Source organism: Ylistrum balloti, unplaced genomic scaffold, assembly GCF_031769215.1.
Source record: "Ylistrum balloti isolate Yb309-2 unplaced genomic scaffold, AGI_CSIRO_Ybal_v1 Utg372016, whole genome shotgun sequence".
In the NCBI taxonomy this organism is placed as follows: Eukaryota; Metazoa; Mollusca; class Bivalvia; order Pectinida; family Pectinidae; genus Ylistrum; species Ylistrum balloti.
In genome coordinates this window covers 92,091-114,934 of record NW_026782978.1, presented here as the reverse complement: position 1 = coordinate 114,934, position 22,844 = coordinate 92,091, and the positions used below count along the sequence as shown (strand labels likewise).

General features: G+C 36.8%; 1 protein-coding gene and 2 pseudogenes across 1 annotated transcript in view; 1 reads left to right on the top strand and 2 right to left on the bottom strand.

Annotated features, from left to right (window-relative positions):
* Positions 1 to 4,869, bottom strand: part of LOC132564151 (solute carrier family 15 member 4-like) — a 37,464-nt gene extending 32,595 nt beyond the window's left edge. Inside the window, exons 1-2 of the mRNA XM_060228829.1 lie at positions 4,091 to 4,869; positions 2,679 to 2,850 (exon numbers count right to left, since the gene is read on the bottom strand). Of these exons, the coding sequence (XP_060084812.1) occupies positions 2,679 to 2,850; positions 4,091 to 4,672 (754 nt within the window). The 5' untranslated portion in view covers positions 4,673 to 4,869. The remainder of the gene's footprint in view (positions 1 to 2,678; positions 2,851 to 4,090) is intronic.
* A 3,725-nt stretch (positions 4,870 to 8,594) lies between these two features.
* On the top strand, positions 8,595 to 14,055 carry LOC132564150 (uncharacterized; annotated as a pseudogene).
* A 451-nt stretch (positions 14,056 to 14,506) lies between these two features.
* On the bottom strand, positions 14,507 to 15,921 carry LOC132564152 (putative nuclease HARBI1; annotated as a pseudogene).
* Positions 15,922 to 22,844: the final 6,923 nt, after the last annotated feature.

Genomic DNA, 22,844 nt, shown 5'->3' with positions numbered 1-22,844 from the left:
TCCAAGGCAGGTGGTCCCTATTAGACCTACCTGTCAGAAATATGAGGAAGGACACTCCAAGGCAGGTGGTCCCTATTAGATTTACCTGTCAGAAATATGAGGAAGGACACTCCAAGGCAGGTGGTCCCTATTAGATTTACCTGTCAGAAATATGAGGAAGGACACTCCAAGGCAGGTGGTCCCTATTAGATTTACCTGTCAGAACTATGAGGAAGGAGTGTCCCCGGCAGTTGGGCCCGCTCAGCCGTACAGTCAGAAATATGAGGAAGGACACTCCAAGGCAGGTGGTCCCTATTAGATTTACCTGTCAGAAATATGAGGAAGGACACTCCAAGGCAGGTGGTCCCTAGTAGACTTACCTGTCAGAAATATTTGGAAGGACACTTCAATGCAGGTGGTCCCTATAAGATTTACCTGTCAGGCACATGAGGAAGGACACTCCAAGACAGGTGGTCCCTATTAGACTTACCTGTCAGACACACGAGGAAGGACACTCCAAGGCAGTTGGTCCCTATTAGACCTACCTGTCAGAAATATGAGGAAGAACACTCCAAGGCAGGTGGTCCCTATTTGACCTACCTGTCAGAAATATGAGGAAGGACACTCCAAGGCAGGTGGTCCCTATTAGATTTACCTGTCAGAAATATGAGGAAGGACACTCCAAGGCAGGTGGTCCCTATTAGATTTACCTGTCAGACACATGAGGAAGGACACTCCAAGGCAGGTGGTCCCTATTAGACCTACCTGTCAGACACATGAGGAAGGACACTCCAAGGCAGGTGGTCCCTATTAGATTTACCTGTCAGGCAAATGGGGAAGGACACTCCAAGGCAGGTGGTCCCTATTAGACCTATACCTGTCAGACACATGAGGAAGGACACTCCAAGGCAGGTGGTCCCTATTAGATTTACCTGTCAGAAATATGAGGAAGGACACTCCAAGGCAGGTGGTCCCTATTAGATTTACCTGTCAGAAATATGAGGAAGGACACTCCAAGGCAGGTGGTCCCTATTAGATTTACCTGTCAGAAATATGAGGAAGGACACTCCAAGGCAGGTGGTCCCTATTAGATTTACCTGTCAGAAATATGAGGAAGGACACTCCAAGGCAGGTGGTCCCTATTAGATTTACCTGTCAGAAATATGAGGAAGGACACTCCAAGGCAGGTGGTCCCTATTAGATTTACCTGTCAGACACATGAGGAAGGACACTCCAAGGCAGGTGGTCCCTATTAGACCTACCTGTCAGACACATGAGGAAGGACACTCCAAGGCAGGTGGTCCCTATTAGATTTACCTGTCAGAAATATGAGGAAGGACACTCCAAGGCAGGTGGTCCCTATTAGATTTACCTGTCAGAAATATGAGGAAGGACACTCCAAGGCAGGTGGTCCCTATTAGATTTACCTGTCAGAAATATCAGGAAGGACACTCCAAGGAAGGTGGTCCCTATTAGATTTACCTGTCAGAAATATCAGGAAGGACACTCCAAGGAAGGTGGTCCCTATTAGATTTACCTGTCAGAAATATGAGGAAGGACACTCCAAGGGGGGTGGTCCCTATTAGATTTACCTGTCAGAAATATGAGGAAGGACACTCCAAGGCAGGTGGTCCCTATTAGATTTACCTGTCAGAAATATGAGGAAGGACACTCCAAGGCAGGTGGTCCCTATTAGATTTACCTGTCAGAAATATGAGGAAGGACACTCCAAGGCAGGTGGTCCCTATTAGATTTACCTGTCAGAAATATGAGGAAGGACACTCCAAGGCAGGTGGTCCCTATTAGATTTACCTGTCAGAAATATGAGGAAGGACACTCCAAGGCAGGTGGTCCCTATTAGATTTACCTGTCAGAAATATGAGGAAGGACACTCCAAGGCAGGTGGTCCCTATTATATTTACCTGTCAGAAATATGAGGAAGGACACTCCAAGGCAGGTGGTCCCTATTAGATTTACCTGTCAGAAATATGAGGAAGGACACTCCAAGGCAGGTGGTCCCTATTAGATTTACCTGTCAGAAATACCTGTCAGATTTACCTGTCACATGAGGAAGGACACTCCAAGGCAGGTGGTCCCTATTAGATTTACCTGTCAGACACATGCGGAAGGACACTCCAAGGCAGGTGGTCCCTATTAGATTTACCTGTCAGAAATATGAGGAAGGACACTCCAAGGCAGGTGGTCCCTATTAGACCTACCTGTCAGACACATGAGGAAGGACACTCCAAGGCAAGTGGTCGCTATTAGACCTATAGTCAGACACATGAGGAAGAACACTCCAAGGCAGGAGGTCTCTATTAGATTTTCCTGTCAGAAATACGAGGAAGGACACTCCATCCCTATTAGACCTACCTGTCAGACACATGAGGAAGGACACTCCAAGGCAAGTGGTCCCTATTAGACCTACCTGTCAGACACATGAGGAAGGACACTCCAAGGCAAGTGGTCCCTATTAGACCTATAGTCAGACACATGAGGAAGGACACTCCAAGGCAGGTGGTCTCTATTAGATTTACCTGTCAGAAATATGAGGAAGGACACTCCAAGGCAGGTGGTCCCTATTAGATTTACCTGTCAGAAATATGGGGAAGGACACTCCAAGGCAGGTGGTCCCTATTAGACCTACCTGTCAGAAATATTATGGACAGTCCAAGGCTGGTTTTCCCTAGTAGACTTACCTGTCATAAATATGAGGAAGGACACTCCAAGGCAGGTGGTTGCTAAAAGGAAGCCCATAAAGAAGGAATGTGTTTGTTGGACCCAGGTGATGACCGATAGGGCGAGGAGAGTACCAATGTTCACTGACCAGTAGTACCAGTTAAAAAATGTTGTGTGACCTTCACCTCTTGTCTGTGGAAAAAAAAATTATGATGTATTTTGGTGTTTTATCATGAAAACATACAGTTAAGTATTGACAGACACTGCAACAATTATCACAAATATTATAACTGTCCCGTTGGCAGACACAGGTACAGGTGAAAAAGTCTGAACAATTTATATTGTATGTTCTCTCTGGATTTATATGTGTAAACACTAACATTCAATAAATCTTCCTATATTTCACAAATTATTGACAAGCCTGAGATAGTAATACTGGGATAGTTATACTGGGAGATAAAGCTGCAGGAAAATTTATCTGATGATCAGGGGAGATAATTTGCCTACTTATTGGGGGAAGGATGTGATGGATGTGAGTGTTAGGAAAGAATGTGGTTGTCTCCAATAGCAATAGGGTATAAGGAAGGGTGTGATTGAGGAATAGGTGGGGAGGGGAAAGATAGGATAGAAAGGTTTGGAAGTCCTACTGTTAAGGTAAGAGAAGGAAAACTCTGCCTTGTTTATAAAGATCCTTTATTTCCAACAATGATGGGTTTATTCACCAATGCCTTTATAGTGCTCTCACAATAAAATTCAATTACTGAACAAAGCAATCCACTTAAACAAATTTAGTAACAGGTTTATATCTTTTTCTCTGTTAAGAGGAACATCAAATTGGAGCAGCCAATATCATTACTTCATTCAAGTAAATGTTGTATTTGTTTCTGTCAGGGAAGAGAATCTAATACCTATCTGCATGTGCAAGTAAGGCATGAGGGAAAAGTATGATACAATATAGTTGTAAGGAAAAGAAGTGATAATCATCTGTTATTAGTCACATACATCAAGCAATCATGCTGAAGGTACATCCTGTTAGGTACAACCTCTTGGGCAGGACATCTGGCCCCACTTGTATAAAACATCTCAACTTGAGATTTCTTCAAGTCAAGACTTTCCTCAGCTGATATCTCCTCAAAAGCGGCTTGTATAAAATGTTCTCAAGGAACAGGTGGAAGTCATCAGCTAGGATGTCCTGAAATTCCTTAAGGAATCTTCATACAAGATATTTTCAAGGAGATATTAGCTGAGGAAAATCTCAACTTGAGAAAATCTCAAGTTGAGATGTTTTACACAAGTGGGGCCTGGAGTAGGCCAGTAAATTTTATCACAATGAATTATTGTGTTTATAAACTGAATAGCATATAATTTGATTATTAGAACACATAAGGTTTCTATTGAAAGTTATTGTTGCCAGAGGAACAATGATACAAACCTGGTCTCCTCCAAATGGAGGCATGTTTGCTCGGAATATCCCTGTACCTACAGCAATGACAAATAATACGAGGTATGCAGTGAGTGAGCAAGGCTCCTCGAAAGGTGCTGGCATAGAATCAGCGTCTGTGCCATTTGTCGTTTTACTAATTGGCCAGCACACTGCAGAGAATGTTTGGTTGTCCCTGTTATCTGAGTTTTTATAGTCGTTGTAGGAGAGCACTGGAAGGAAAATATAACCTACACAGTAAATAATGAAAGACAACATTAAAGTCTTAAAACGTCCGAACAGTGCATCGCCCAGAAAACCACCGACAAAGGATGTCAGGAATGAGATTCCAGTGAAGAAATAGGAAACCAGCAAAGCGTTATAAGCCGTCCATTGATACGGGTCCAAATTAAAATACAAAACAAGGTTCCCAGTCAGACCATAAAACACACATCTCTCGAAAACTACTGTCAACAAGATCGCTGCTCTTCCAAGTTTAGATCGTCTGTCAGTTGTATCGTCAACTCCTGGACAAACGTTACTCCGAGACGTCGGAGCTTGAGTCCGCTGGAGAAGTCGCCGTCTTTCATCCATTTGTTTTTACTTTCGTTTTAAATGGCGAACAGATTTTCTCATGTGAAGTCGCGATCGGTCGCTGTGATAGATTCCATAAATACCTATACAGGTCATTCTCCTGAACAATACAATAGGTAACAGTTAAATAAGAATGTTATCGATCCTAAGTTCGTATCTCCACCTCAAACAAATCCGTATCAGTATCTGGAGAGATATCAATTCCGTTATCACCGCTACCCATCCGCCATATTGAAATGAAGTGGAAATCACATGATCTTGTCATGTCATGTGATGGTCCAATATTAGCACAATCATTCATGAATGCATCGTCTTATTGAAATTCATGTTTATGATAAAACCTCTTTTAAAAACACACTTTTCTTAATTAGTCTCGAACAGTAACTTTTATTTTATTCGTATTTAAAACAACATTCAACATGAAATGAGCCAAAACAGAATTGTAGCTTGTTATAATTACACATATGACCCCCATACACACCCATGCGCACAAAAAATCTGAAGAAAGGACTTGCAAACTTCTATCAAAGCGTATTTGTTAAAGAAGAAAAAGGAGAAATACCTGAACTAACGCACATTAAAACAAGCAGCAATATGAAAACACTTGTGATAACCAATGAAATGGTTACCAAGGTACTCAATAACTTAAATCCAAATAAATCACCAGGCTTAGATAACATGCATCCAGAATTCCTGAAGAAGACTCCACCATAGCGATACCACTAGCACTGATATTCAACCAAACTCTTCGAGAGGGATCCATTCCTGCTGATTGGAAGCATGCAAGAGTGTGTGCAATATTTAAGAGACAAGAGAACAAAAGGGAATTACAGACTTGTCAGTCTTACATCTGTGGTATGTAAAGTAATGGAAACAATCATTCGCGGGCATATAAATGACTTCATGAGATCACACAATCTTTTCTCTTCAAGGCAATATGGATTTATATCGGACCGTTCAACTTCAATTCAGTTGTTAGATGTACTGGATAAATGGCCAGAGGATATAGATAAAGGTCATGGAATTGATTGCATATATATGGATTATCAGAAAGCTTTTGACAGAGTACCACACAGAAGATTATTAAGTAAAATTAGATCATACAATATTTCGGAACCAATTGTCAGATGGATAGACAGTTTTTTTTTTTGAATGGGAGAAAACAGCATGTAAGAATAAATGACAAACAGTCTGAATGGAATGACGTATCATCTGCTATTCCCCAGGGATCAGTCCTAGGCCCCTTGCTGTTTGTCATTTTCCAGATTTACCAGATATTGTAAAATCAGATATGTATCTATTTGTAGACGATACAAAAAAATTCAGGGTAATCAAGAGAGAAGAAGACAAAGTAATACTTCAAGAAGATCTAAATACCATGGGAGAATGGAGTTAGAAATGGCTACTAAAATTACACCCGGATAAATGCAAACATATGTCGGTCGGACAAAATACTGCACAGATAGATGGAACAGGAGCAAAGTACCGATTACTGGGGAATAGTCTAACAGTCACTGATAAGGAAAAGGACATTGGAGTAATGGTAGATTCTGAACTTTCTTAGACTAGCCGTCATCAGAACAGCGGTACAAGTATCGGCATAGCTAAGCTTAAAATTACGTTTCAGCCGTGACGTAATAACGCATTGTCTTGATCACGTGATGATAACAATACAGTTCGTTACAATATATAAAGTAAAGAAACAAAGGTAGCATAGTTTATGTAAAATACAAAAGTGGTACAGCAATGCTGTTTATAAAGTAATTGAAATGTTTGAGTTATGTATACACATATAGGTAGCTGTATGTAAACCATCCACAGATGGTCAAAGGGGAGGTAACTTCGATAACTGTATTACATGATTGCTTCCCTTGTTTACTGTAACTCTCATGTGTTAGGAGGAGGAAAAGGAAGAAGAGTTGAAGAGGATGGTTGTATTATGACAATTTATGTATATTCCCGCTCACTACCCAGAGCCTAATTCCTGACATCTGTAACGGTTTTCAAATGTAAATTGGAAGTTCTAAAGGTATCATTGATGCTTTGAGACCAGCTAGACTAGACGTCATTGGATGGCAGTGTCAATAAATATTGATGATGAAAAGTAAATGTTAATTAAAAAACAGTTCATCCATGTCATGCTATGGTAAAGTATACCAACGTTCTTTTGGTTTGCCTACTACACTGGCTACAAGTCCGAAAGTGTGTGACATTTACTTTAATCTGGAATAGCTGAGCTGATATCTGCATTGCTGGAAGCTCTCGTTCTCTTCCGAGTGGGTTGGAAGGGAATCCATTCTGGTTCTTTTCGTAGGATATGTTTCTATTTCAATACACAGTATCTAGAACAGGTTGGTAATGTTCGTTGTTGAAGGATCGGCCATATAGTATATTGGTTAGTACCTATCGTCTATGGAGCTCTGCTAGAAACCTTCGGATCCACTTAGGACTCTTCTACCGATACATCTATCAACTAGTACCACTCACAGGACGTTGGACTCCTCCACCTCTTTTTATTTAACCACATTAATATAATTTTTGAGTCTGGTGAAGAGGAACACTGTGTGTTCCTGTACCGGAAACACTACTATACTATACTATACTAAAGGAGATATATTGCTTTTGCTGCGTTTTTTATAGGGTACGTAAGTCACGTCACATGATCTGCGAGATTTTACGAGATTTTTGCACTTCCGTGTACAACAATACCATAACAACAACAATGGCACTTTCGATTTCGTACTTGGCCAACTATGTGAATGACCAGAGTAAACTCGGAAAAGCGAAGCATCTGTCGAAAGTGGCAGCTTGCTTCATTTCGTAATAGATGAGATGCGAGTGGTATCAGCATACGTGCAAGCATCAATGAAAGACGTCTCATACAGTGTTCAGGTGAGTTGGTAATATTTTTTTCAAATTGACGATTTATGCTGTTTTGTTTAGAGTTTGCAAAAACTATATATCCGATAAGTATTGGTGTTTTATGTAACTTCTTTCACATCTGACTTAGAATTCAGACTGGCAGATGTGATTTCTTTATCGCCTTCTGGAACTCTAAACAGGAATATATTCACCGATACATGTTATTAGGTTATTAATCTGCTGATCAGTACTACATGCACATATACAGTAGTTCCTGTAGGCAGAAAAACATATTTATATCGGTTCAATAGTAATTGGTCAGTGTGTTTTGACAAATATTTTTCATCACCAGTTTTTTTTTTTTTTTTTTGACACATAGAACTTTTAATAAAAACTGTATAACCAGTTTTAATGTTTATAATTAGTTCAATATTTCCCCTTGTAGATCTTCCTTGATGATGAAGACAATGGTGCAGTTAAGGCAACATCATGTCAATGCCCGATGGGGAAATATAAATGCCATCATGTAGCAGCTGCATTGTGGTATGGGTAAGCATATGCTTAGAAGAATAGATAAGTTAATAAAGACTAGGTAAATTCAGTGTGTGACAATAATGTTGATAATTGTTACAGTTCTTGGTTACAAGCTAAAGAACACAAGGACCACTGGGTGGGTTCTCACAGCAATTTTATTTCCCATGATGGGTAATAGAAACAAAACCCTGCAAGGTAAAACACAAAAAGACTATAACCTCTTGCTCTCCGACACAAACATGTATATACTATAGACCTGTAGATCTTTTCACAAAAAAATCTTACGATTTGTCGTAAGAGTTAAAGTTACGATTATCGTAAGTGAAATCGTAAGTCCGTTTCACGAAAGTGATCCTAAGTGAAAATATATTCGTACGACAAATCTTACGATTTTTGTTTACGAGCGCACTTACGATTTGACTTACAAGGAAAAAGCTTCCCTGACAACGACCTAATTGCAGCCTGTGCAGTCGCAACACGCGTTTGCGGTTTCACTTTCGTCTTCATCTCTCGTCTGCTAAAAACAATGGCTTCGAATTCGACAGACATACAGAAGAGGAAGCCAAATTGGAGTTCGGAGGAAATCGAGGCGTTAGCTAATGCAGCAGCCATCAACATTAGGATAGTGAAGGGGAAATTTTCCCCGGCATTGACCAACACTATGAAAACCAAATGCTGGCTAGATATCACATCATGGCAAGTGACTGCATTTTGACAGCTAATTGTCCGAAATGACGTGTGGCGGTAGAGTTCAGTTGACAATCTTATTCTGATGTTAAGATATATGTAGGGCAGAAACCAATGGAGTCCGATACTTTGAGCTACCCTGCGTTTAATGTACATTGCAGGCACAGGATTCATTACACTGTAGTGATTCAACCTAAATCATTACAGGACTAACGTTAGCATAATGTGGCCGACTTAGGCAAAATTGACCTACATTGTATCTAGCAAAAAAGTACAGAAATACTTCATAAGGCTAAGACCCATCCCCATTATTTTTAATTACTTATACAGTCGTGTACATTCAATGTATGTTGATACATTTGTGAATAACATTTTTTTTTTTCCACCAAACTAAAGAGAAGGAGATGTTGAAAAATCAACCATTACAAGGAAGATTAAGAGTTTTTAGGGATATCACTTTTTATCTGGAATCAATTTTTTTTTTTTATTCATTTTTTGGGTATAATCTGTTACGTACATACAATGCAGGTCCCAAGAAGTCATTTTATTTACAATTTTATGCTAAATTTAAGATAAGTTTGACTTCTGTTAAGTATGCTATTAAGGTTTCTACAGTTATTCTAGGAAACAAAAATGGGGGGCTGGGGGGCAGAGTCCCCAATATTAAATTTTTTTTAAAAAAGACGACCTATATAACAGATGCGTTCCCATTTTTTTTCTCAATTTATTTATCTTTAAGAAATATTAAAATTGATTATGATCCTGAAAATGTAGATTTATTTTGTAACATTTACAGTTTGTAATATTTTGGAGTTATGTTTAAATATTGATGTACTGTTTCCTGTTTCAGAGTTAATGCCACAAACAGTTCTCAGACAACCAGAGACGTCACAGAAGTGAAAAAAAATGGCAGGATCTCTGCAGTTTAACTAAAAAAAAAGAGGCGCAGAGAGTGCGTGACAGACAAGCCACTGGTGGTGGACCGGCTTTATATGAAGATGATGCAAAGCCATGGGAGAAACTTGTGGGTAAATTTGTCTGTTCGACTTAAGTAACCATTGACAAACATGACTTTATTAATATTAAAAACCTACATGTAATATTACAACCCAGTGAACCCATAAAAATCATTTTTGGATCATGTAGGTTAAGGGAAAAGTATACTTAGATTCTGCTAAAAAAAATGGATTCAAAATATTTATTTTCTAAGTGTTGGCAATATGGATAAAAATCAATAATTTATACATGTATATGTCTTTAAATAGATTATTGGAACATTCACAAGGAGCGCGTTGGAAGGGGTTTCTGGAGGAGTAGATACTTCTCAGTCAAGTCTCAGTGTATTGGAGAAAGGTATGGGACCAGCAAACATCCATCTCTTGTGTTAAAACTTACTATCTGGTGATTGAGATATTTGTGCACATTTTTAAACCTTTATGGTTTGAATGTTTACAATCCTTTGTACCATTGGAAAAAAACATTACTTAACTCTATATTCCTTTCACCTCTGGTACTGTTGAAGTGCATAAATGAAATGACAAACTCATTTTAATTTTTTTTTCTTTAAATACAGTAGTATTACATTTGGATTTGAAGTAGCATCAATGCAAACAGATTACAGAAGGGAAAGATTGAACTGCCAAGGTACATATGTACTAATGACGATGGTACAATGGAGAGTTCCGTCCGATGATGCCCCTGGAATCTCTTAGTGTGTTACATGTGTTCTGTTTCCTAATAATATTTCTTTCCTTTAGAGGGCTCATCTATGCTGGAGGCTAGTGGAGCTACACGTCAGACTTCCTTTATACCAGGTATATAATGTTTATAGATTACTTATTACAACACCTTTTCGTTGGTAAATAAATCTGCCATCAATATTCAATATAAATCTGTCTTACCAGGTATTAGATTCTTTAAACTTAAAATGATTTATTTTGGTTATTATTTGCTTAAAGTTTGGATTGCTTTAATGAGAATCATTGAATAATTGACTTATAAATAAAAGATAATGAATCTGTAAGGGTGGTCGGGTGGTGCAGTGGTAACACACTCGCCTTTCACCTAGGCGTCCCAGGTTTGATTCCCAGGATGGACGTGAATCACCTGCCTTGCCATGAGGGTTTTCCCCGGGTACTCCGATTTCCCCCAGAGTAAGACCATTGGGGGCTTCCATCTAGGCCAACAAGAGTGATTAAAGTTGAAAACTTGTTTCACAACTTTGATAAATAAATAAAGTTTGTGTTAAATTTATATTATTATTAAAGGTTATCTGTACAAGTTTGCTATTTCAAGTGCATGTTTATAATAATACTACTACTTGTTTACATTTTCAAATACATATACTCTCTAAAAGAGACAACACTTTTTATAACGTTTGTATTGCATCATCAAGAAACAAAAATCCATTTTATCACATTCACTGCAGTCACTGACTGCAGTGGTAGGGAATGGTATTGATGATGATGATGATGATGATGAGTAATCTTTAAATGTATTTATTTCCTTCAGATAATTCAAGCACAAGCTCCAACATACATGTAACTACATGTACAGCAGAAGAAGCATCAGTGAGCAATTGCTCAGGTAACAAAGCCTGCTTTTTAGCTTTCTAGGGAACTTAATAACTTAAAATCTCTTTTTCTCCATTGTTAGACATATTGTTGTCATCTTTTCTACTCTTTCTAATCAGTCAGCAGGCTTTTGTTGAAGCTAAACTGGTCTCTTACATTCGAGTTTTGGGTGTCCTAAAATAAGCAGAGTGCCCATCTGTCCAACATGGCCATACATATACATGTATGCTGCGGTACATTTATATGTAGACTCAGTAGGGGTTAAAAAGGTCATTGGGTCAAGGTCAGTGTAATTGCAAAAAGACCACAACACTGTTAGCCAAGAGAACAGTTCTTGTTAAGCTGACAGGGTTCAAGTACACTATAAGTGTAACTATTCCCTCTTACCAGTACTGACTATAAAGTGTGTAGGACAATAATATGTTGATGGATATGTTTCTAAGTTCTAGACTTTGATTTCCCTTTTGTCTTTAAACAATAAAACTTATATAACACTCAGACACATCTCGAGACAAGACAGTGTCTTTAACAGTTCTTATCTAAGATTGTGTTTATAATATTTAATATTTAATTGCAAAAAAATCATTTCAGTGGAAGACGCTTCAACTAAAACCAAGCAAATTCTTCATTTCAAGAAGAATAGAAAAGATCTCTATGTAAGTATAGTATGCCTATACATTCTTAAAGGTTAGAGAGCTTGGATTGTGTATATCTCTGTATATGCAGCCATGATTCTTAATGATTGCTGATTGGAAATGTAGTTCCAAAGAAGCAGTAAAACGTATTAATTTTTTTCTGCCTTTTTCTACATTGATATTTTTGTAACATACTTCCATTGTTTAATTATTAGTCCCCTACTAGTGAAACTGGAGGGGGTTGGGCATTGTTCAATTATTAGTCTCCTACAGGTGAAACTGGAGTGGGGGGGCTATAGTTTTCCTCGCTATCCATCCGTCTGACTGTCTTGTCTGTCCGCTGAAGCTTGTCAGCACTCTAGTGGCATTGTTCTTATATGGATTTCCATCAAACTTCACACACATGTACAGAATTGAAATATCTTGGACAAGTTTGAGTTTCAAAGTCATGGGGTCAAGGTCACTTACTATTTTTGGAAAATTGTATCTAAAGAATTTTGGGGGGCCGGTAGGGGACATGTATTGCTTCAGCAATACTCAGTATGCTTGTTGTATTTTGTCAATATGGAGTAGTTTGACGCCAACATTTGTCTAGGTAAGCTACTATAACATCTCTACAGATTTAAATGTATATATCAGAATAAGAGTAATAAGTACAATGAAATTAACAACTATATTTACAGGTGACACTGAAAGTACAGGTAACTTGCAAGAAGATTTTTATCTTCTTGAGAAAGAGAAGTTCAAATATTTGAAAGAGTATAAAGAAAAGAAAATCAAACTGCAGGAGAAATTACTGGAGCAGCAGGAGGAGATGCTACAGCTACAGAGGAAATCTACAACTGCACTTGAATTACTAGCTGTGAAAATTCAGCCTGGACAGTCATTTGATTTTCAATCATCCATGTCCCCATTTTCAGTTTCCCCTGTTATTGGTTTTGGCAAATGAGAAAATTTTTATAGTATTTCTTAGCAGATTGCCTTACATCCATGGTCGATTGTCCATAAGTCCTTAAGTAATTCCTGCTACCACTATTTCGACTTGAATCTTTCTCAAATTCATATGCAGGTTCCCCTTGGTCTTTAGATGTGCATTTTACTTTTTTGCTGACAGCAAGCCATATTGAATTTTGAAAGTAAAAGTTTGTTATTGCTATTTCTGGGATCTCAGTTTTCATATGTAGGTTCTTCTTGGATATTAGTTGTACATTGTACCTTTTTGGACAGATACAATAACAGGATGGCGGACAGGTGGCCATCTTGGATTTTGACATTATTAGTATGTTACCACTACTGGAAAGTACCGGATGTATCCTTTTCAAAATTCATGTGAATTATCCAATTGAAAGAATGTTAAAAGAAAACAATTATGGTGGCTGACAGGAAACCATATCTTAGATAAGAGAATTAGATAACTGCTATTTAAGGAAAGAAGAGAAAAAAGAAAAAATATTTTTTAAGAACAAGATCTCTCATTGATCTCTGAATTTTGAATTAACATATTTTATTGCAAATATTTGCAAGTTATTTCTGTGTACATTAGCCCTTTCCAAAATACAATTTTGGAGTTTGGGGGGGGGGGGGGTTATAATGGAATCTGTCCACAGTAATTAATTCAGATTCATCTCTTTTTGATGGAGTTATTTTCCATTGTGCAACAGCTCTTGTTTTATATGGCCATCCAATTTAATAGGAGTATCAACTGATCTCTGAAACCTGTAAATCAAATTATAACCATGATATGAAGTTATCTCTTCCGGAAAAAAAGGTTTTGCAAAAACAATTGTCCTTTGCTTATTTCAGTATATAATTTTTAGCTCACCTGGTCCAAAGGACCGAGGTGAGCTATAGCCTTACTGTGGAGTCTGGCATCCATCCATCCGTCAACAATTTCTTTAATCAACCTTTTATAAATTACTGAGTGGAATTTTATCAAATTTGGCTGGAAACATACTTGGGTGGTGGAACGGGGCCCGAAATTGGTAATTCGGCCAAATTGCCTTAAGTATCTTCTTCTCTGGAACTAAAATAAGACTACCAATCATATTTAATAGAAGCATCCTCAAGAGGTGGGGATTCAAAATGTACAAATTGTCAGGCTGACATGGGGTGGGGGTGGGGGTGGGGTGGAGGGGGCTACGGGATGGGGTTCAAAAGTTTTTTTCATGATTGTATAAACAATACAAAGAGTAAACCAGTTACCTTTTCCACATCAATGTGTTTATTTGTTGATGAATGTATGTGTGTATAAATTGATGATGGATGCAGTGAGAATGAAATACTTCTAGACATACCAGTATTGTAAATATGTCATTAAATGAAATATGTCATTATGTACAGCTATATTCATTTGATTGGAATGTGATTCTACTGTGAGATGATGGTGATGATAATAAAGTTTTAGTTTAAATAAATAAATGGATGTGAGATTTTGAAAATGTGTATCTTTTTTTTTTTGTGGGGGGGGGGGGCGGTAATGAAATAAAAACACAAACAAAAAAATCATTTGTTTTAAACTTTGACTTAACTTTGGCAGATATTCTTCAAAATCTCTGAAGAAGTCTTTGTCGTGTTGTTAACCCATCATTTTCCCTTCCTTGGGTATGCAATGTTGTTGTTGTACAGGTGTACTACTGGCCCATCTGCACCCAAAGGGATTCTTTCGTTGATGGCTTTATTGTGCAGTCTAAAGCAGCACTCAATGATCCTGATGCTCTTTGCTGGCTTAAATTGCAGGCATCCTCCTGTTTTGTGCAAACATCTGTGAAAAAAAATATCATTTTCTTACGGGTATGAAAAGTATGACTTATGGTGAATCATTTAATGCTATCTTGCTTTAAAGAAGTTTAAAATCATTGTACAGCTGAACATTCTTCAAAGCAATAAAGGACACAAAGGAAAAGAGGCTCAATGGGTCTGTATCGCTCATCTGCTCAAAAGGAAACCTTTTTGTTAAGAGTGTAGAGTAACTTGAATGTACTGGATAAACTTCACTCTGTTATCAAAGTTTTTAAGATTTCACACACATTTGACCTATGTGACCTTGAAAGTGGGCAAAGGTCATTCATTTGAGCAAACCTGGTAACCCTTTATACCAGCTTACTGTAACACACACCCAATATCTTTAGGTAATTGAGAAGAAATCATTTGAATGGAAAAGTTGGACAGATGCTGCACCACGACATTAGCTCCCTGACACTTAACCATTATTTTTTTGCATAATTTATTCCATAGAATTGTATTTCTTATCCTGAATATACCTGAACCTGCTCTTAAGCACTCCAAAGGCTCTCTCCACAGTGTTCCTAGTAGAGCAGTGAGCTTTGTTGTATCTCTCTTCCTGTGGATTCCCTGGGGCACCAAATGGAGTCAACAACCATCTTTTTAAGGGATACCCTGAGTCTCCCAAGAGCCAACCATTCATGTTTTCCATTATATTTTGTAGACCAGAGTTTGATAAAATGAAAGCGTCATGGGTTGCTCCAGGCCACTTAACCACAATGTTGGTAAAACTGTAAAAAAAGTACTAAATTTAATACAGTGTATTACTAAATCAAATGCATGTATGGTCAAACTTTACCCCTTTAGTCCCCACTACTGAATATCTGTGGGATGAGGAGCATATAATTCCCAATTTTGGTGGACCTTTGCCTAAGGAAGGTTTTTGTAATATTTAATCAAAATTGGTGCAATGTTTTTTGAGAAGAAGTATAAAATGTTGAAAGTTTATGATGCACAACAGTCGGACACTGGACATAGGGTGATTTCATCTCAGGTGACCAAAAAACAACTTACAGAAGATTGGCATCCACAACTCCCTGCACATTGATAGCTGGGAATCCTTTACGACAGATAAGTTTGGTTCTTCTTCCCCAGACATTCCTTGGATAGGTATCAGCGTACCATCAATGGACCCCACAACATTAGGGAAGCTGGCTATTTTATAAAATTCATCTTTGACTCTGTTCAGATCATCATTTGATGTTGGAAATTTGATGTTGTCAAGTTTATCACAAAGAGCTGAACAAACAGAATAGATGATCCTGGATACTGATGCTATGGATATTCCATGAAGGTCACCAACCTCAGACAGGAACTCTCCCTTTGCCAAAAAGCGCAAAGCTGTCATTATCTAAAATAATTTTAAAATAATATTGAAAACTGAAATTCAGAAAATGTATATAATCAACATAAATTTTAATTTATCTAAATTCAAAAAGGATTTCAGGTGTATTTTTTTTGGTGGGGGGGGGGGGGGGGGGGGGCTCTAAAAATATAGTAGCCAGTGTAGGTAGGAAAATAATTACTTATATTTATCTGATGATAAGAATATACAATAATAGATAATAATGAAAATCCAAATGAAAGCAATTAATGGCATTTGGATCTAATTAAAAGCTGATATGCCAATATAGATTTATTTTTATTCCACAAAACTATGACCCTTAATCCCAGTGCATGGAGGTGTTGGAATTTGACCCACTGATGTAAGGGTGTTGCTGACAGAACATAATTTGGAATTATCCGGGGGTGTTTGTAGTATTGTTTTGTAAAATTCAGTTTTCTTTTCAAAAAAGGGGCATTTTTTTATATGAAAAAATAACCTCTTTTTTCTAATCAATAATTCAACTTTTAGATATCAGGAAATAGGAATATCTCATATCAGGATTTTTTTTTTATTTCACTAATTTTGGTATCAAAAAGAAAAATCATTTTTTATATCAAAAGTTTTTTTTTAAATATCTAAAAGCATAATTATGTCAAAAAATATTTCTCATATCAAGAAATCATTTCGAATTTTGTAAATAAATAAAATATTTCTGATATCAAAAATTATAGTCACAAAATTTTCAGGCAATGAATTTCTGAATTCCTAATTAAAAAATTCAATGAAAAAAAAACTGAGGTTTAATTATTTGATGAATTTTTGATTGCAGAAAATAGGTAATAAATACTGAAATGGCACCCATAAATATTATTTTCATGATTGCTGGCATATGTATACAGGAGAGTGCATATCATTGTGCCTCTTGTTTTGACATCCAATGAATTCATAACAATATACAGTACCAATGATAAAAGTTTTAACATAAAATAGCATTTTTTTTTTTTGTTTTGCTTTATTACCCCACCCCATGCTCCAAAATAGTGAATGTTAAGTCACTTAAAGACTGGACTAGTTTGATAAAAGAAAACATTACTTTAACTCTTGAGTGACAGTATATGATACCAATATCATTGTCCTTTTCAGAGAAAATTATCGGCTACATGCATTTCACATAAGTTTTGAAATGAAACTGATAGGAAATAGAGATATGAATAATGATAACTCTAGCAAGACTAGAAGTTCAAGAATGATCTCCCTTGAAAGGAAGACAGAACGACTATTCTTTTTAACCTCAATTGCTTGAATCAACTGTCACATTGTAAACACTTACTTGTGTGTGTGGTGGAATCGCATATGATCTTGACGTTGGACGTTCCACCACATCGCGTATGCTTTCTAACATCTCCAGGATACTTGTCCTCGGAAATCGATACCTTGCTATCAATTCGCCGTCAGTAAGAGTATCTAGAATGTTCAACCTATTGCGAAAAACTCTCTCTCGTCGCATCGCTCTGTCATTCTCAAATAATAATACTAATGCCGCAGCCATGTTTGTTTGCTTTTCTTACGACAATTTTTCAAAGTTTTACACTTACGACAAAGTTTTACTCTTACGACAAAGTTTTACTCTTACGACAAAGTTTTACTCTTACGATGAAACTTACGATAGGGGTCAAGCACTCGTAAAGTTATGATAATTTGTTCACTTACGATTCTCGTAAGTTTTTTCGTGAAACGGAACAAAATCGTAAGTTTTCACTTACGAGTAAAATCAATCGTAAGATTTTTTGTGAAAAGCTGCACTGACCGTGTTTAAGCATGGGAAATAAGTCTTATAACAGACTTCCGTTAACCTACGAAATAGCGCAAATTACATAATTAGAAATGTTGAATAACTGTTAAAGTTAGAGCTCTGAACTACTAAACTTTACCGGACCAGAACAATACGGACTAGTAGTTTATTTCATTAATAACGGGCTACGTGGGCTACAGAACGTAACTGCATAGTGAAATATGTAATTAAACAGATAATTTGAAACTAATTACTAAATAACTAGAATTAGTTATATGCAACAGACACTTACACTACAACTGCGGTGCAGAGGTTTTCTATCAATTCCCTTTGGGACATAGGTATAGTATAAATGTAACATAAACCGTTGCTGCGTGTATCTCGCATGGAAGTGCCCGGGTATGGTTACAGGTAAAAAAGCAAGTCTTGTCTAAGGTCACGACCTACACAAGTTATTGGTCAGTCCACAGTCAGGTGTCAAAACATGCATACTTAATTGGCATGACGTAATACACAACACTAAAACATATGATACATCTATATATAGGTACACTGTACATTAAGGTGGCTTGACCTTAAAATGCAAAACCAAAAATACATTTAACCATTAATAAACCCCCTTATGTTTATATATGTAATAAGCTATTAGTAAATAACAGTATATACAGATTATACCCTGTAACATACTCTCCCCCGTTTTGGAAGAAAATGACTTCCATGTTATTGCAATATATAACAGGTAAAAACTAGATCCACAACCTAAAAACGACAATAAAGTGAGCGTTTACAAGTATTTAAATATAAACATAAAATCAGGACACATATCTATCCACTTACAATTGCCAGCAACGTATCCACAACTATATCTGGTATGTTGAGCATTGCTCCCCTCTTTGCTAGATCCTGTAGGTAACTGGCTCTCATTAGCCAACCTGGTTTAACTTCCCTTACCTGTAGGCTCATGATATAATCACCTGAATCCTGCCATGCAAGTTTAGTTCTTTGTCGCATTGAGCGTCAAGGGACAGGGACCGTAATTAAAGTGGGATTTTTTATTATTATTATTATTTTTTTTGTAAATGAGGATATATTTTTATATATGACTTTTAAATTGTGTTTTAGGTACAAAAGAGCAAGTACAACTGATGTAAAGTGCAATTGGATTAAACACCCCAAGTCAGTTAAAGTCAAGTCAAGTTAAAGTCAAGTTAGTTAAAGTCAAGTCAAGTTAAAATACTGGCATTGAAATGATGTTCACAATGTACCATTTTTGCTTCAATGTTGCTGTTCATATATGTTTAAGGATATTTTCTTTGTTGCGGGGGTTGGGGAGGGGGTGGGGGTGGTAACATTGAGTGTTCATCTCATGTATACCTGTGAAATCTTTTTACCATACATCATGAAGGCAATATTTGGGAAAGACATTGAAACACATCTTTTGCAAGCTTTTTAATGCTTTCATTAATTATATTTGTATATAATGTAAGTATTTTATTGCAGCTTTACATTGGATTATGGTTGATGACACAGGGGTTAAGGAAGTACCAGTGCCCCTAATGGATGACTGGCTGATGAACCCTAACTACCTCTCAGCTAAGGACACCACAATATGGTTGAGACAACACTTGTTTGTATCGCAGAAAAAGGTGAAAGAGACAGTCTATGCCACCATTGGCCATAGAGAAAATTCCCTTCGGGCAGCATTCAGGAAATTGCACTTTACTGCATCCAATTTTGGACAAATTCTTGTTGCAGCAAATTGAAATAGGTAGAACAATTCGCTATATAGATATGTTTTTATTCTTTTCTGAATGATTCGTGTTGTATGAAAGTAACTAACTGAAAGATCAATCATGTAAAATGTTGTGTCATTATCATGTTCGACGAATAAGAGTTTTAAGACATTTTTCAGAAGAATAACTACTAACATTTATTTCCCACAGTGTGCAGCTATGCCTCTTTTAATATATATTCACTATAACTGTAGAGATGTTTTGAAGAGCAAAAACATGTCAAGGTAGCTATATTTCATGTTTACTTAATATGTCAGTAGCATACTTCCAGGTTGTCAATTTCATTGAAGAAAAGACTCCTTAGTGCATACAATTTGGAGAAACGAGCACCTGTCCAGTGGGGTGTAGCTCATGAAAAAAATCGGATTAAAGAATATTGTAAGAAAGGAGGAGTAACTGTGGCACAGACAGGCAAGTTTAAAACCAATGTGTATGCAGTTTGTAATTTGTAATCTAATTCTTTGGCTGACATTATAAAATGTATCAAATCTGTCATATTTTGATTAAAAGTTATCAACCTTGGCCTCTGTTTTGGAGTATTGATCAGTACACATGAAAAAGTCTTACTTACACTTTAAACTCAACTGGCAGAACGTAGAAGGTTTCTTTTTGAAATGTGTGTTTTTGTTAATCACAATATTTGCTAGGCATAAAATTGTACCTGAATTACTGATTTGATCATGCTTTTCTTATATACAGGTATATGGCTGCATGAGTCTGGGGTACTTGGTGCATCACCTGATGGATTTGTACAAGGAGAGTTTAAGAATGATGGGAGTATCCATTATCAGTGTAGAAACCACTTAACTTCATCACCAGACATAGTTGAGGTGAAATGCCCATACACAGACAGAGACAAGACAATATTAGAGGCGTGTGAATCCATCAAAGATTTTTTCCTGGGTAAGAAGTAACTAAGAACTTCTTTAAAAGCTCTGTGACTTTGCTAACAGTCAGACTACATTGTTCATTTCAAGGAGATATTCAGACTGAAACCACTTAAAAGATGTGTATCAGATTGACATGTGAAATTTCTGTCAAGTTACAGATATACAACTCCCTTTTGCCGAGATAATTTATGTTCTAAAGATGACTACCCGGTACTCGAAACTTTCCCAGCTGTTTTCAACTGTTTATAACAAAAGTTTATATTGATTTGATTCATAGACTGTGTATATAAGCCTGTATATGACCATGCGTATGTGGTACATAATGGAGATTACTCAGATCAGTGTATTTGTAATTCCAATATTTGTTATTTAGTTTTAAGTCCAATATGTGTACTGTTTCAGAAATGTCAGATGATGGAAAGATTGTGCTAAAACAGTCACATGACTACTGGCACCAGATACAGGGCCAGCTGTACCTGACAGGGACTCAGTGTTGTGACCTTGCTGTCTGGACAACAAAAGACTTTCAAGTGATAGGGATAACAAAAGTTCAACTGTGGACACCAAACATTTCTGTTCTGGTTGATTTTTATTTCAACACGTTCTTGCCATATCACTGTAATTAAAACACTTTAATTTTTTAAAAAATCAAATTGTACTACAACTCTATTTGCAACATATTTTTTGCAGATCAACAGATAAATGATCAGTAAGATAAGATGTTCCAGTGAAAGTGTTATGAAACAATAAAAAGTTATTATTTCGAGAGTACAAGAAATTATTAAATGATTGTCATGACTTACTGTATATGTCTTAACAGTGGTACATGTATAAAGTACCATATGGTCTCAAACTCATGTGTGAAGTTAAATTTGAATGCCTTCAGTATTTCATTGGAAAACAGTTTTAAGTGAATTCTTTTTATGCTTAATGCTTTAAGAACGGCAAGCAAAAACCTTAACCCAGTGATAACCCATCACTAATGCTGGTATTGAAATAATAGCTTGCATGTCCTTTTAATAGCTGAGTTCAAGATTTACAGCTTAGAAAATAATAGAATGTGCAAGAAATATGAAATTGTATATAGAAAAAACAGACTGGTCTACACCTGACATTTCAAGACTGGACAATTTCATTTATATCTGCAATTTCCTTTAACAATGGAGCCTGAACATTGACAAGACAGCAGCAAACTTGAAAAAGTTTTCTTGATAAATTCCTGTATTATGCTGGTATGTGATTTTAAATCTCAAAATTCTTTATTCTTTCATTTGCTCGCTCAATGTGGATCCTACTTCTTCCAATCTTAAAACAAGTTCTGCCTCCTCTTTGGTAAAATGACCTTTGTTTGACAGGAAAGGAGGGGTATTTAATGAAACACCAGCAGGTAGTTTATCAAAAATATTGAAACCCTTATCAGCCAGTATCATGTCCCCTGGTTTTAGCAAGTAACCTGGAATGTTCTACAATGGCTGCATCAGAAGTTGATCCAGGGTACAAATCAGAACGATATACTAATGCTGCATTTTTATACAGTATGCCTACTTTTATTGTTACTATAGGAAAGAGATTGACAATTCATGTCTGGTTGAACATCTTGAATAACTTCTGTAGCATCCATTGCTATTCTGGCAGAACTAAAGTCTTTAAAAGACTTTGGCATAGACCCCTTACATTTTAACTGACTAGGTATACCGACAGCTTCCAAGACACCATCATATAAAATTTCATGTAGAGCAGAAATGCAAGTATTTATGATATTTGAAACAGTTGCACGGCTTGTGTTAAATCTCTCTGCTAAATCTAAATCCCTACAGTTGAGCCTTAATTTCATGAGAGTCATTAACAACTGGTCTTCTATGCTAAAGCAATTGACTGTCCATCCTGCATAGTAGTTAAATGGTGACATTCTTAGCAAGTCAGCTAACACATTAAATACATCAGCTTGAAGTGAAGTGTACAGCAACATCTGTCAATATAAATAATAAGAGTACTGCAAATCAGAACAAAATATGCCAGTGAATATCCAAAACAAATAAGATAATTCAAGAATTATAGTCCCCCACCTGGCATACTTTTATGGAAGTCAAGGTTACAGTGACCTACTTTTGGGAGGACCGTATTCTTCCAAACAAGTAATATTTTAGAGAATTGGCTAAATTTCCTCTAAAAGGGCCCAGACCCTTCTTTATACAAAATTTGATCCCCTTTAGCCAAGGATGCTTCTTAACAGTTTTGGTGGAAATTGATTTTGTGGTTCAAGAGAAAAAGGGATTTATAGGATAAATTGGCAGATGA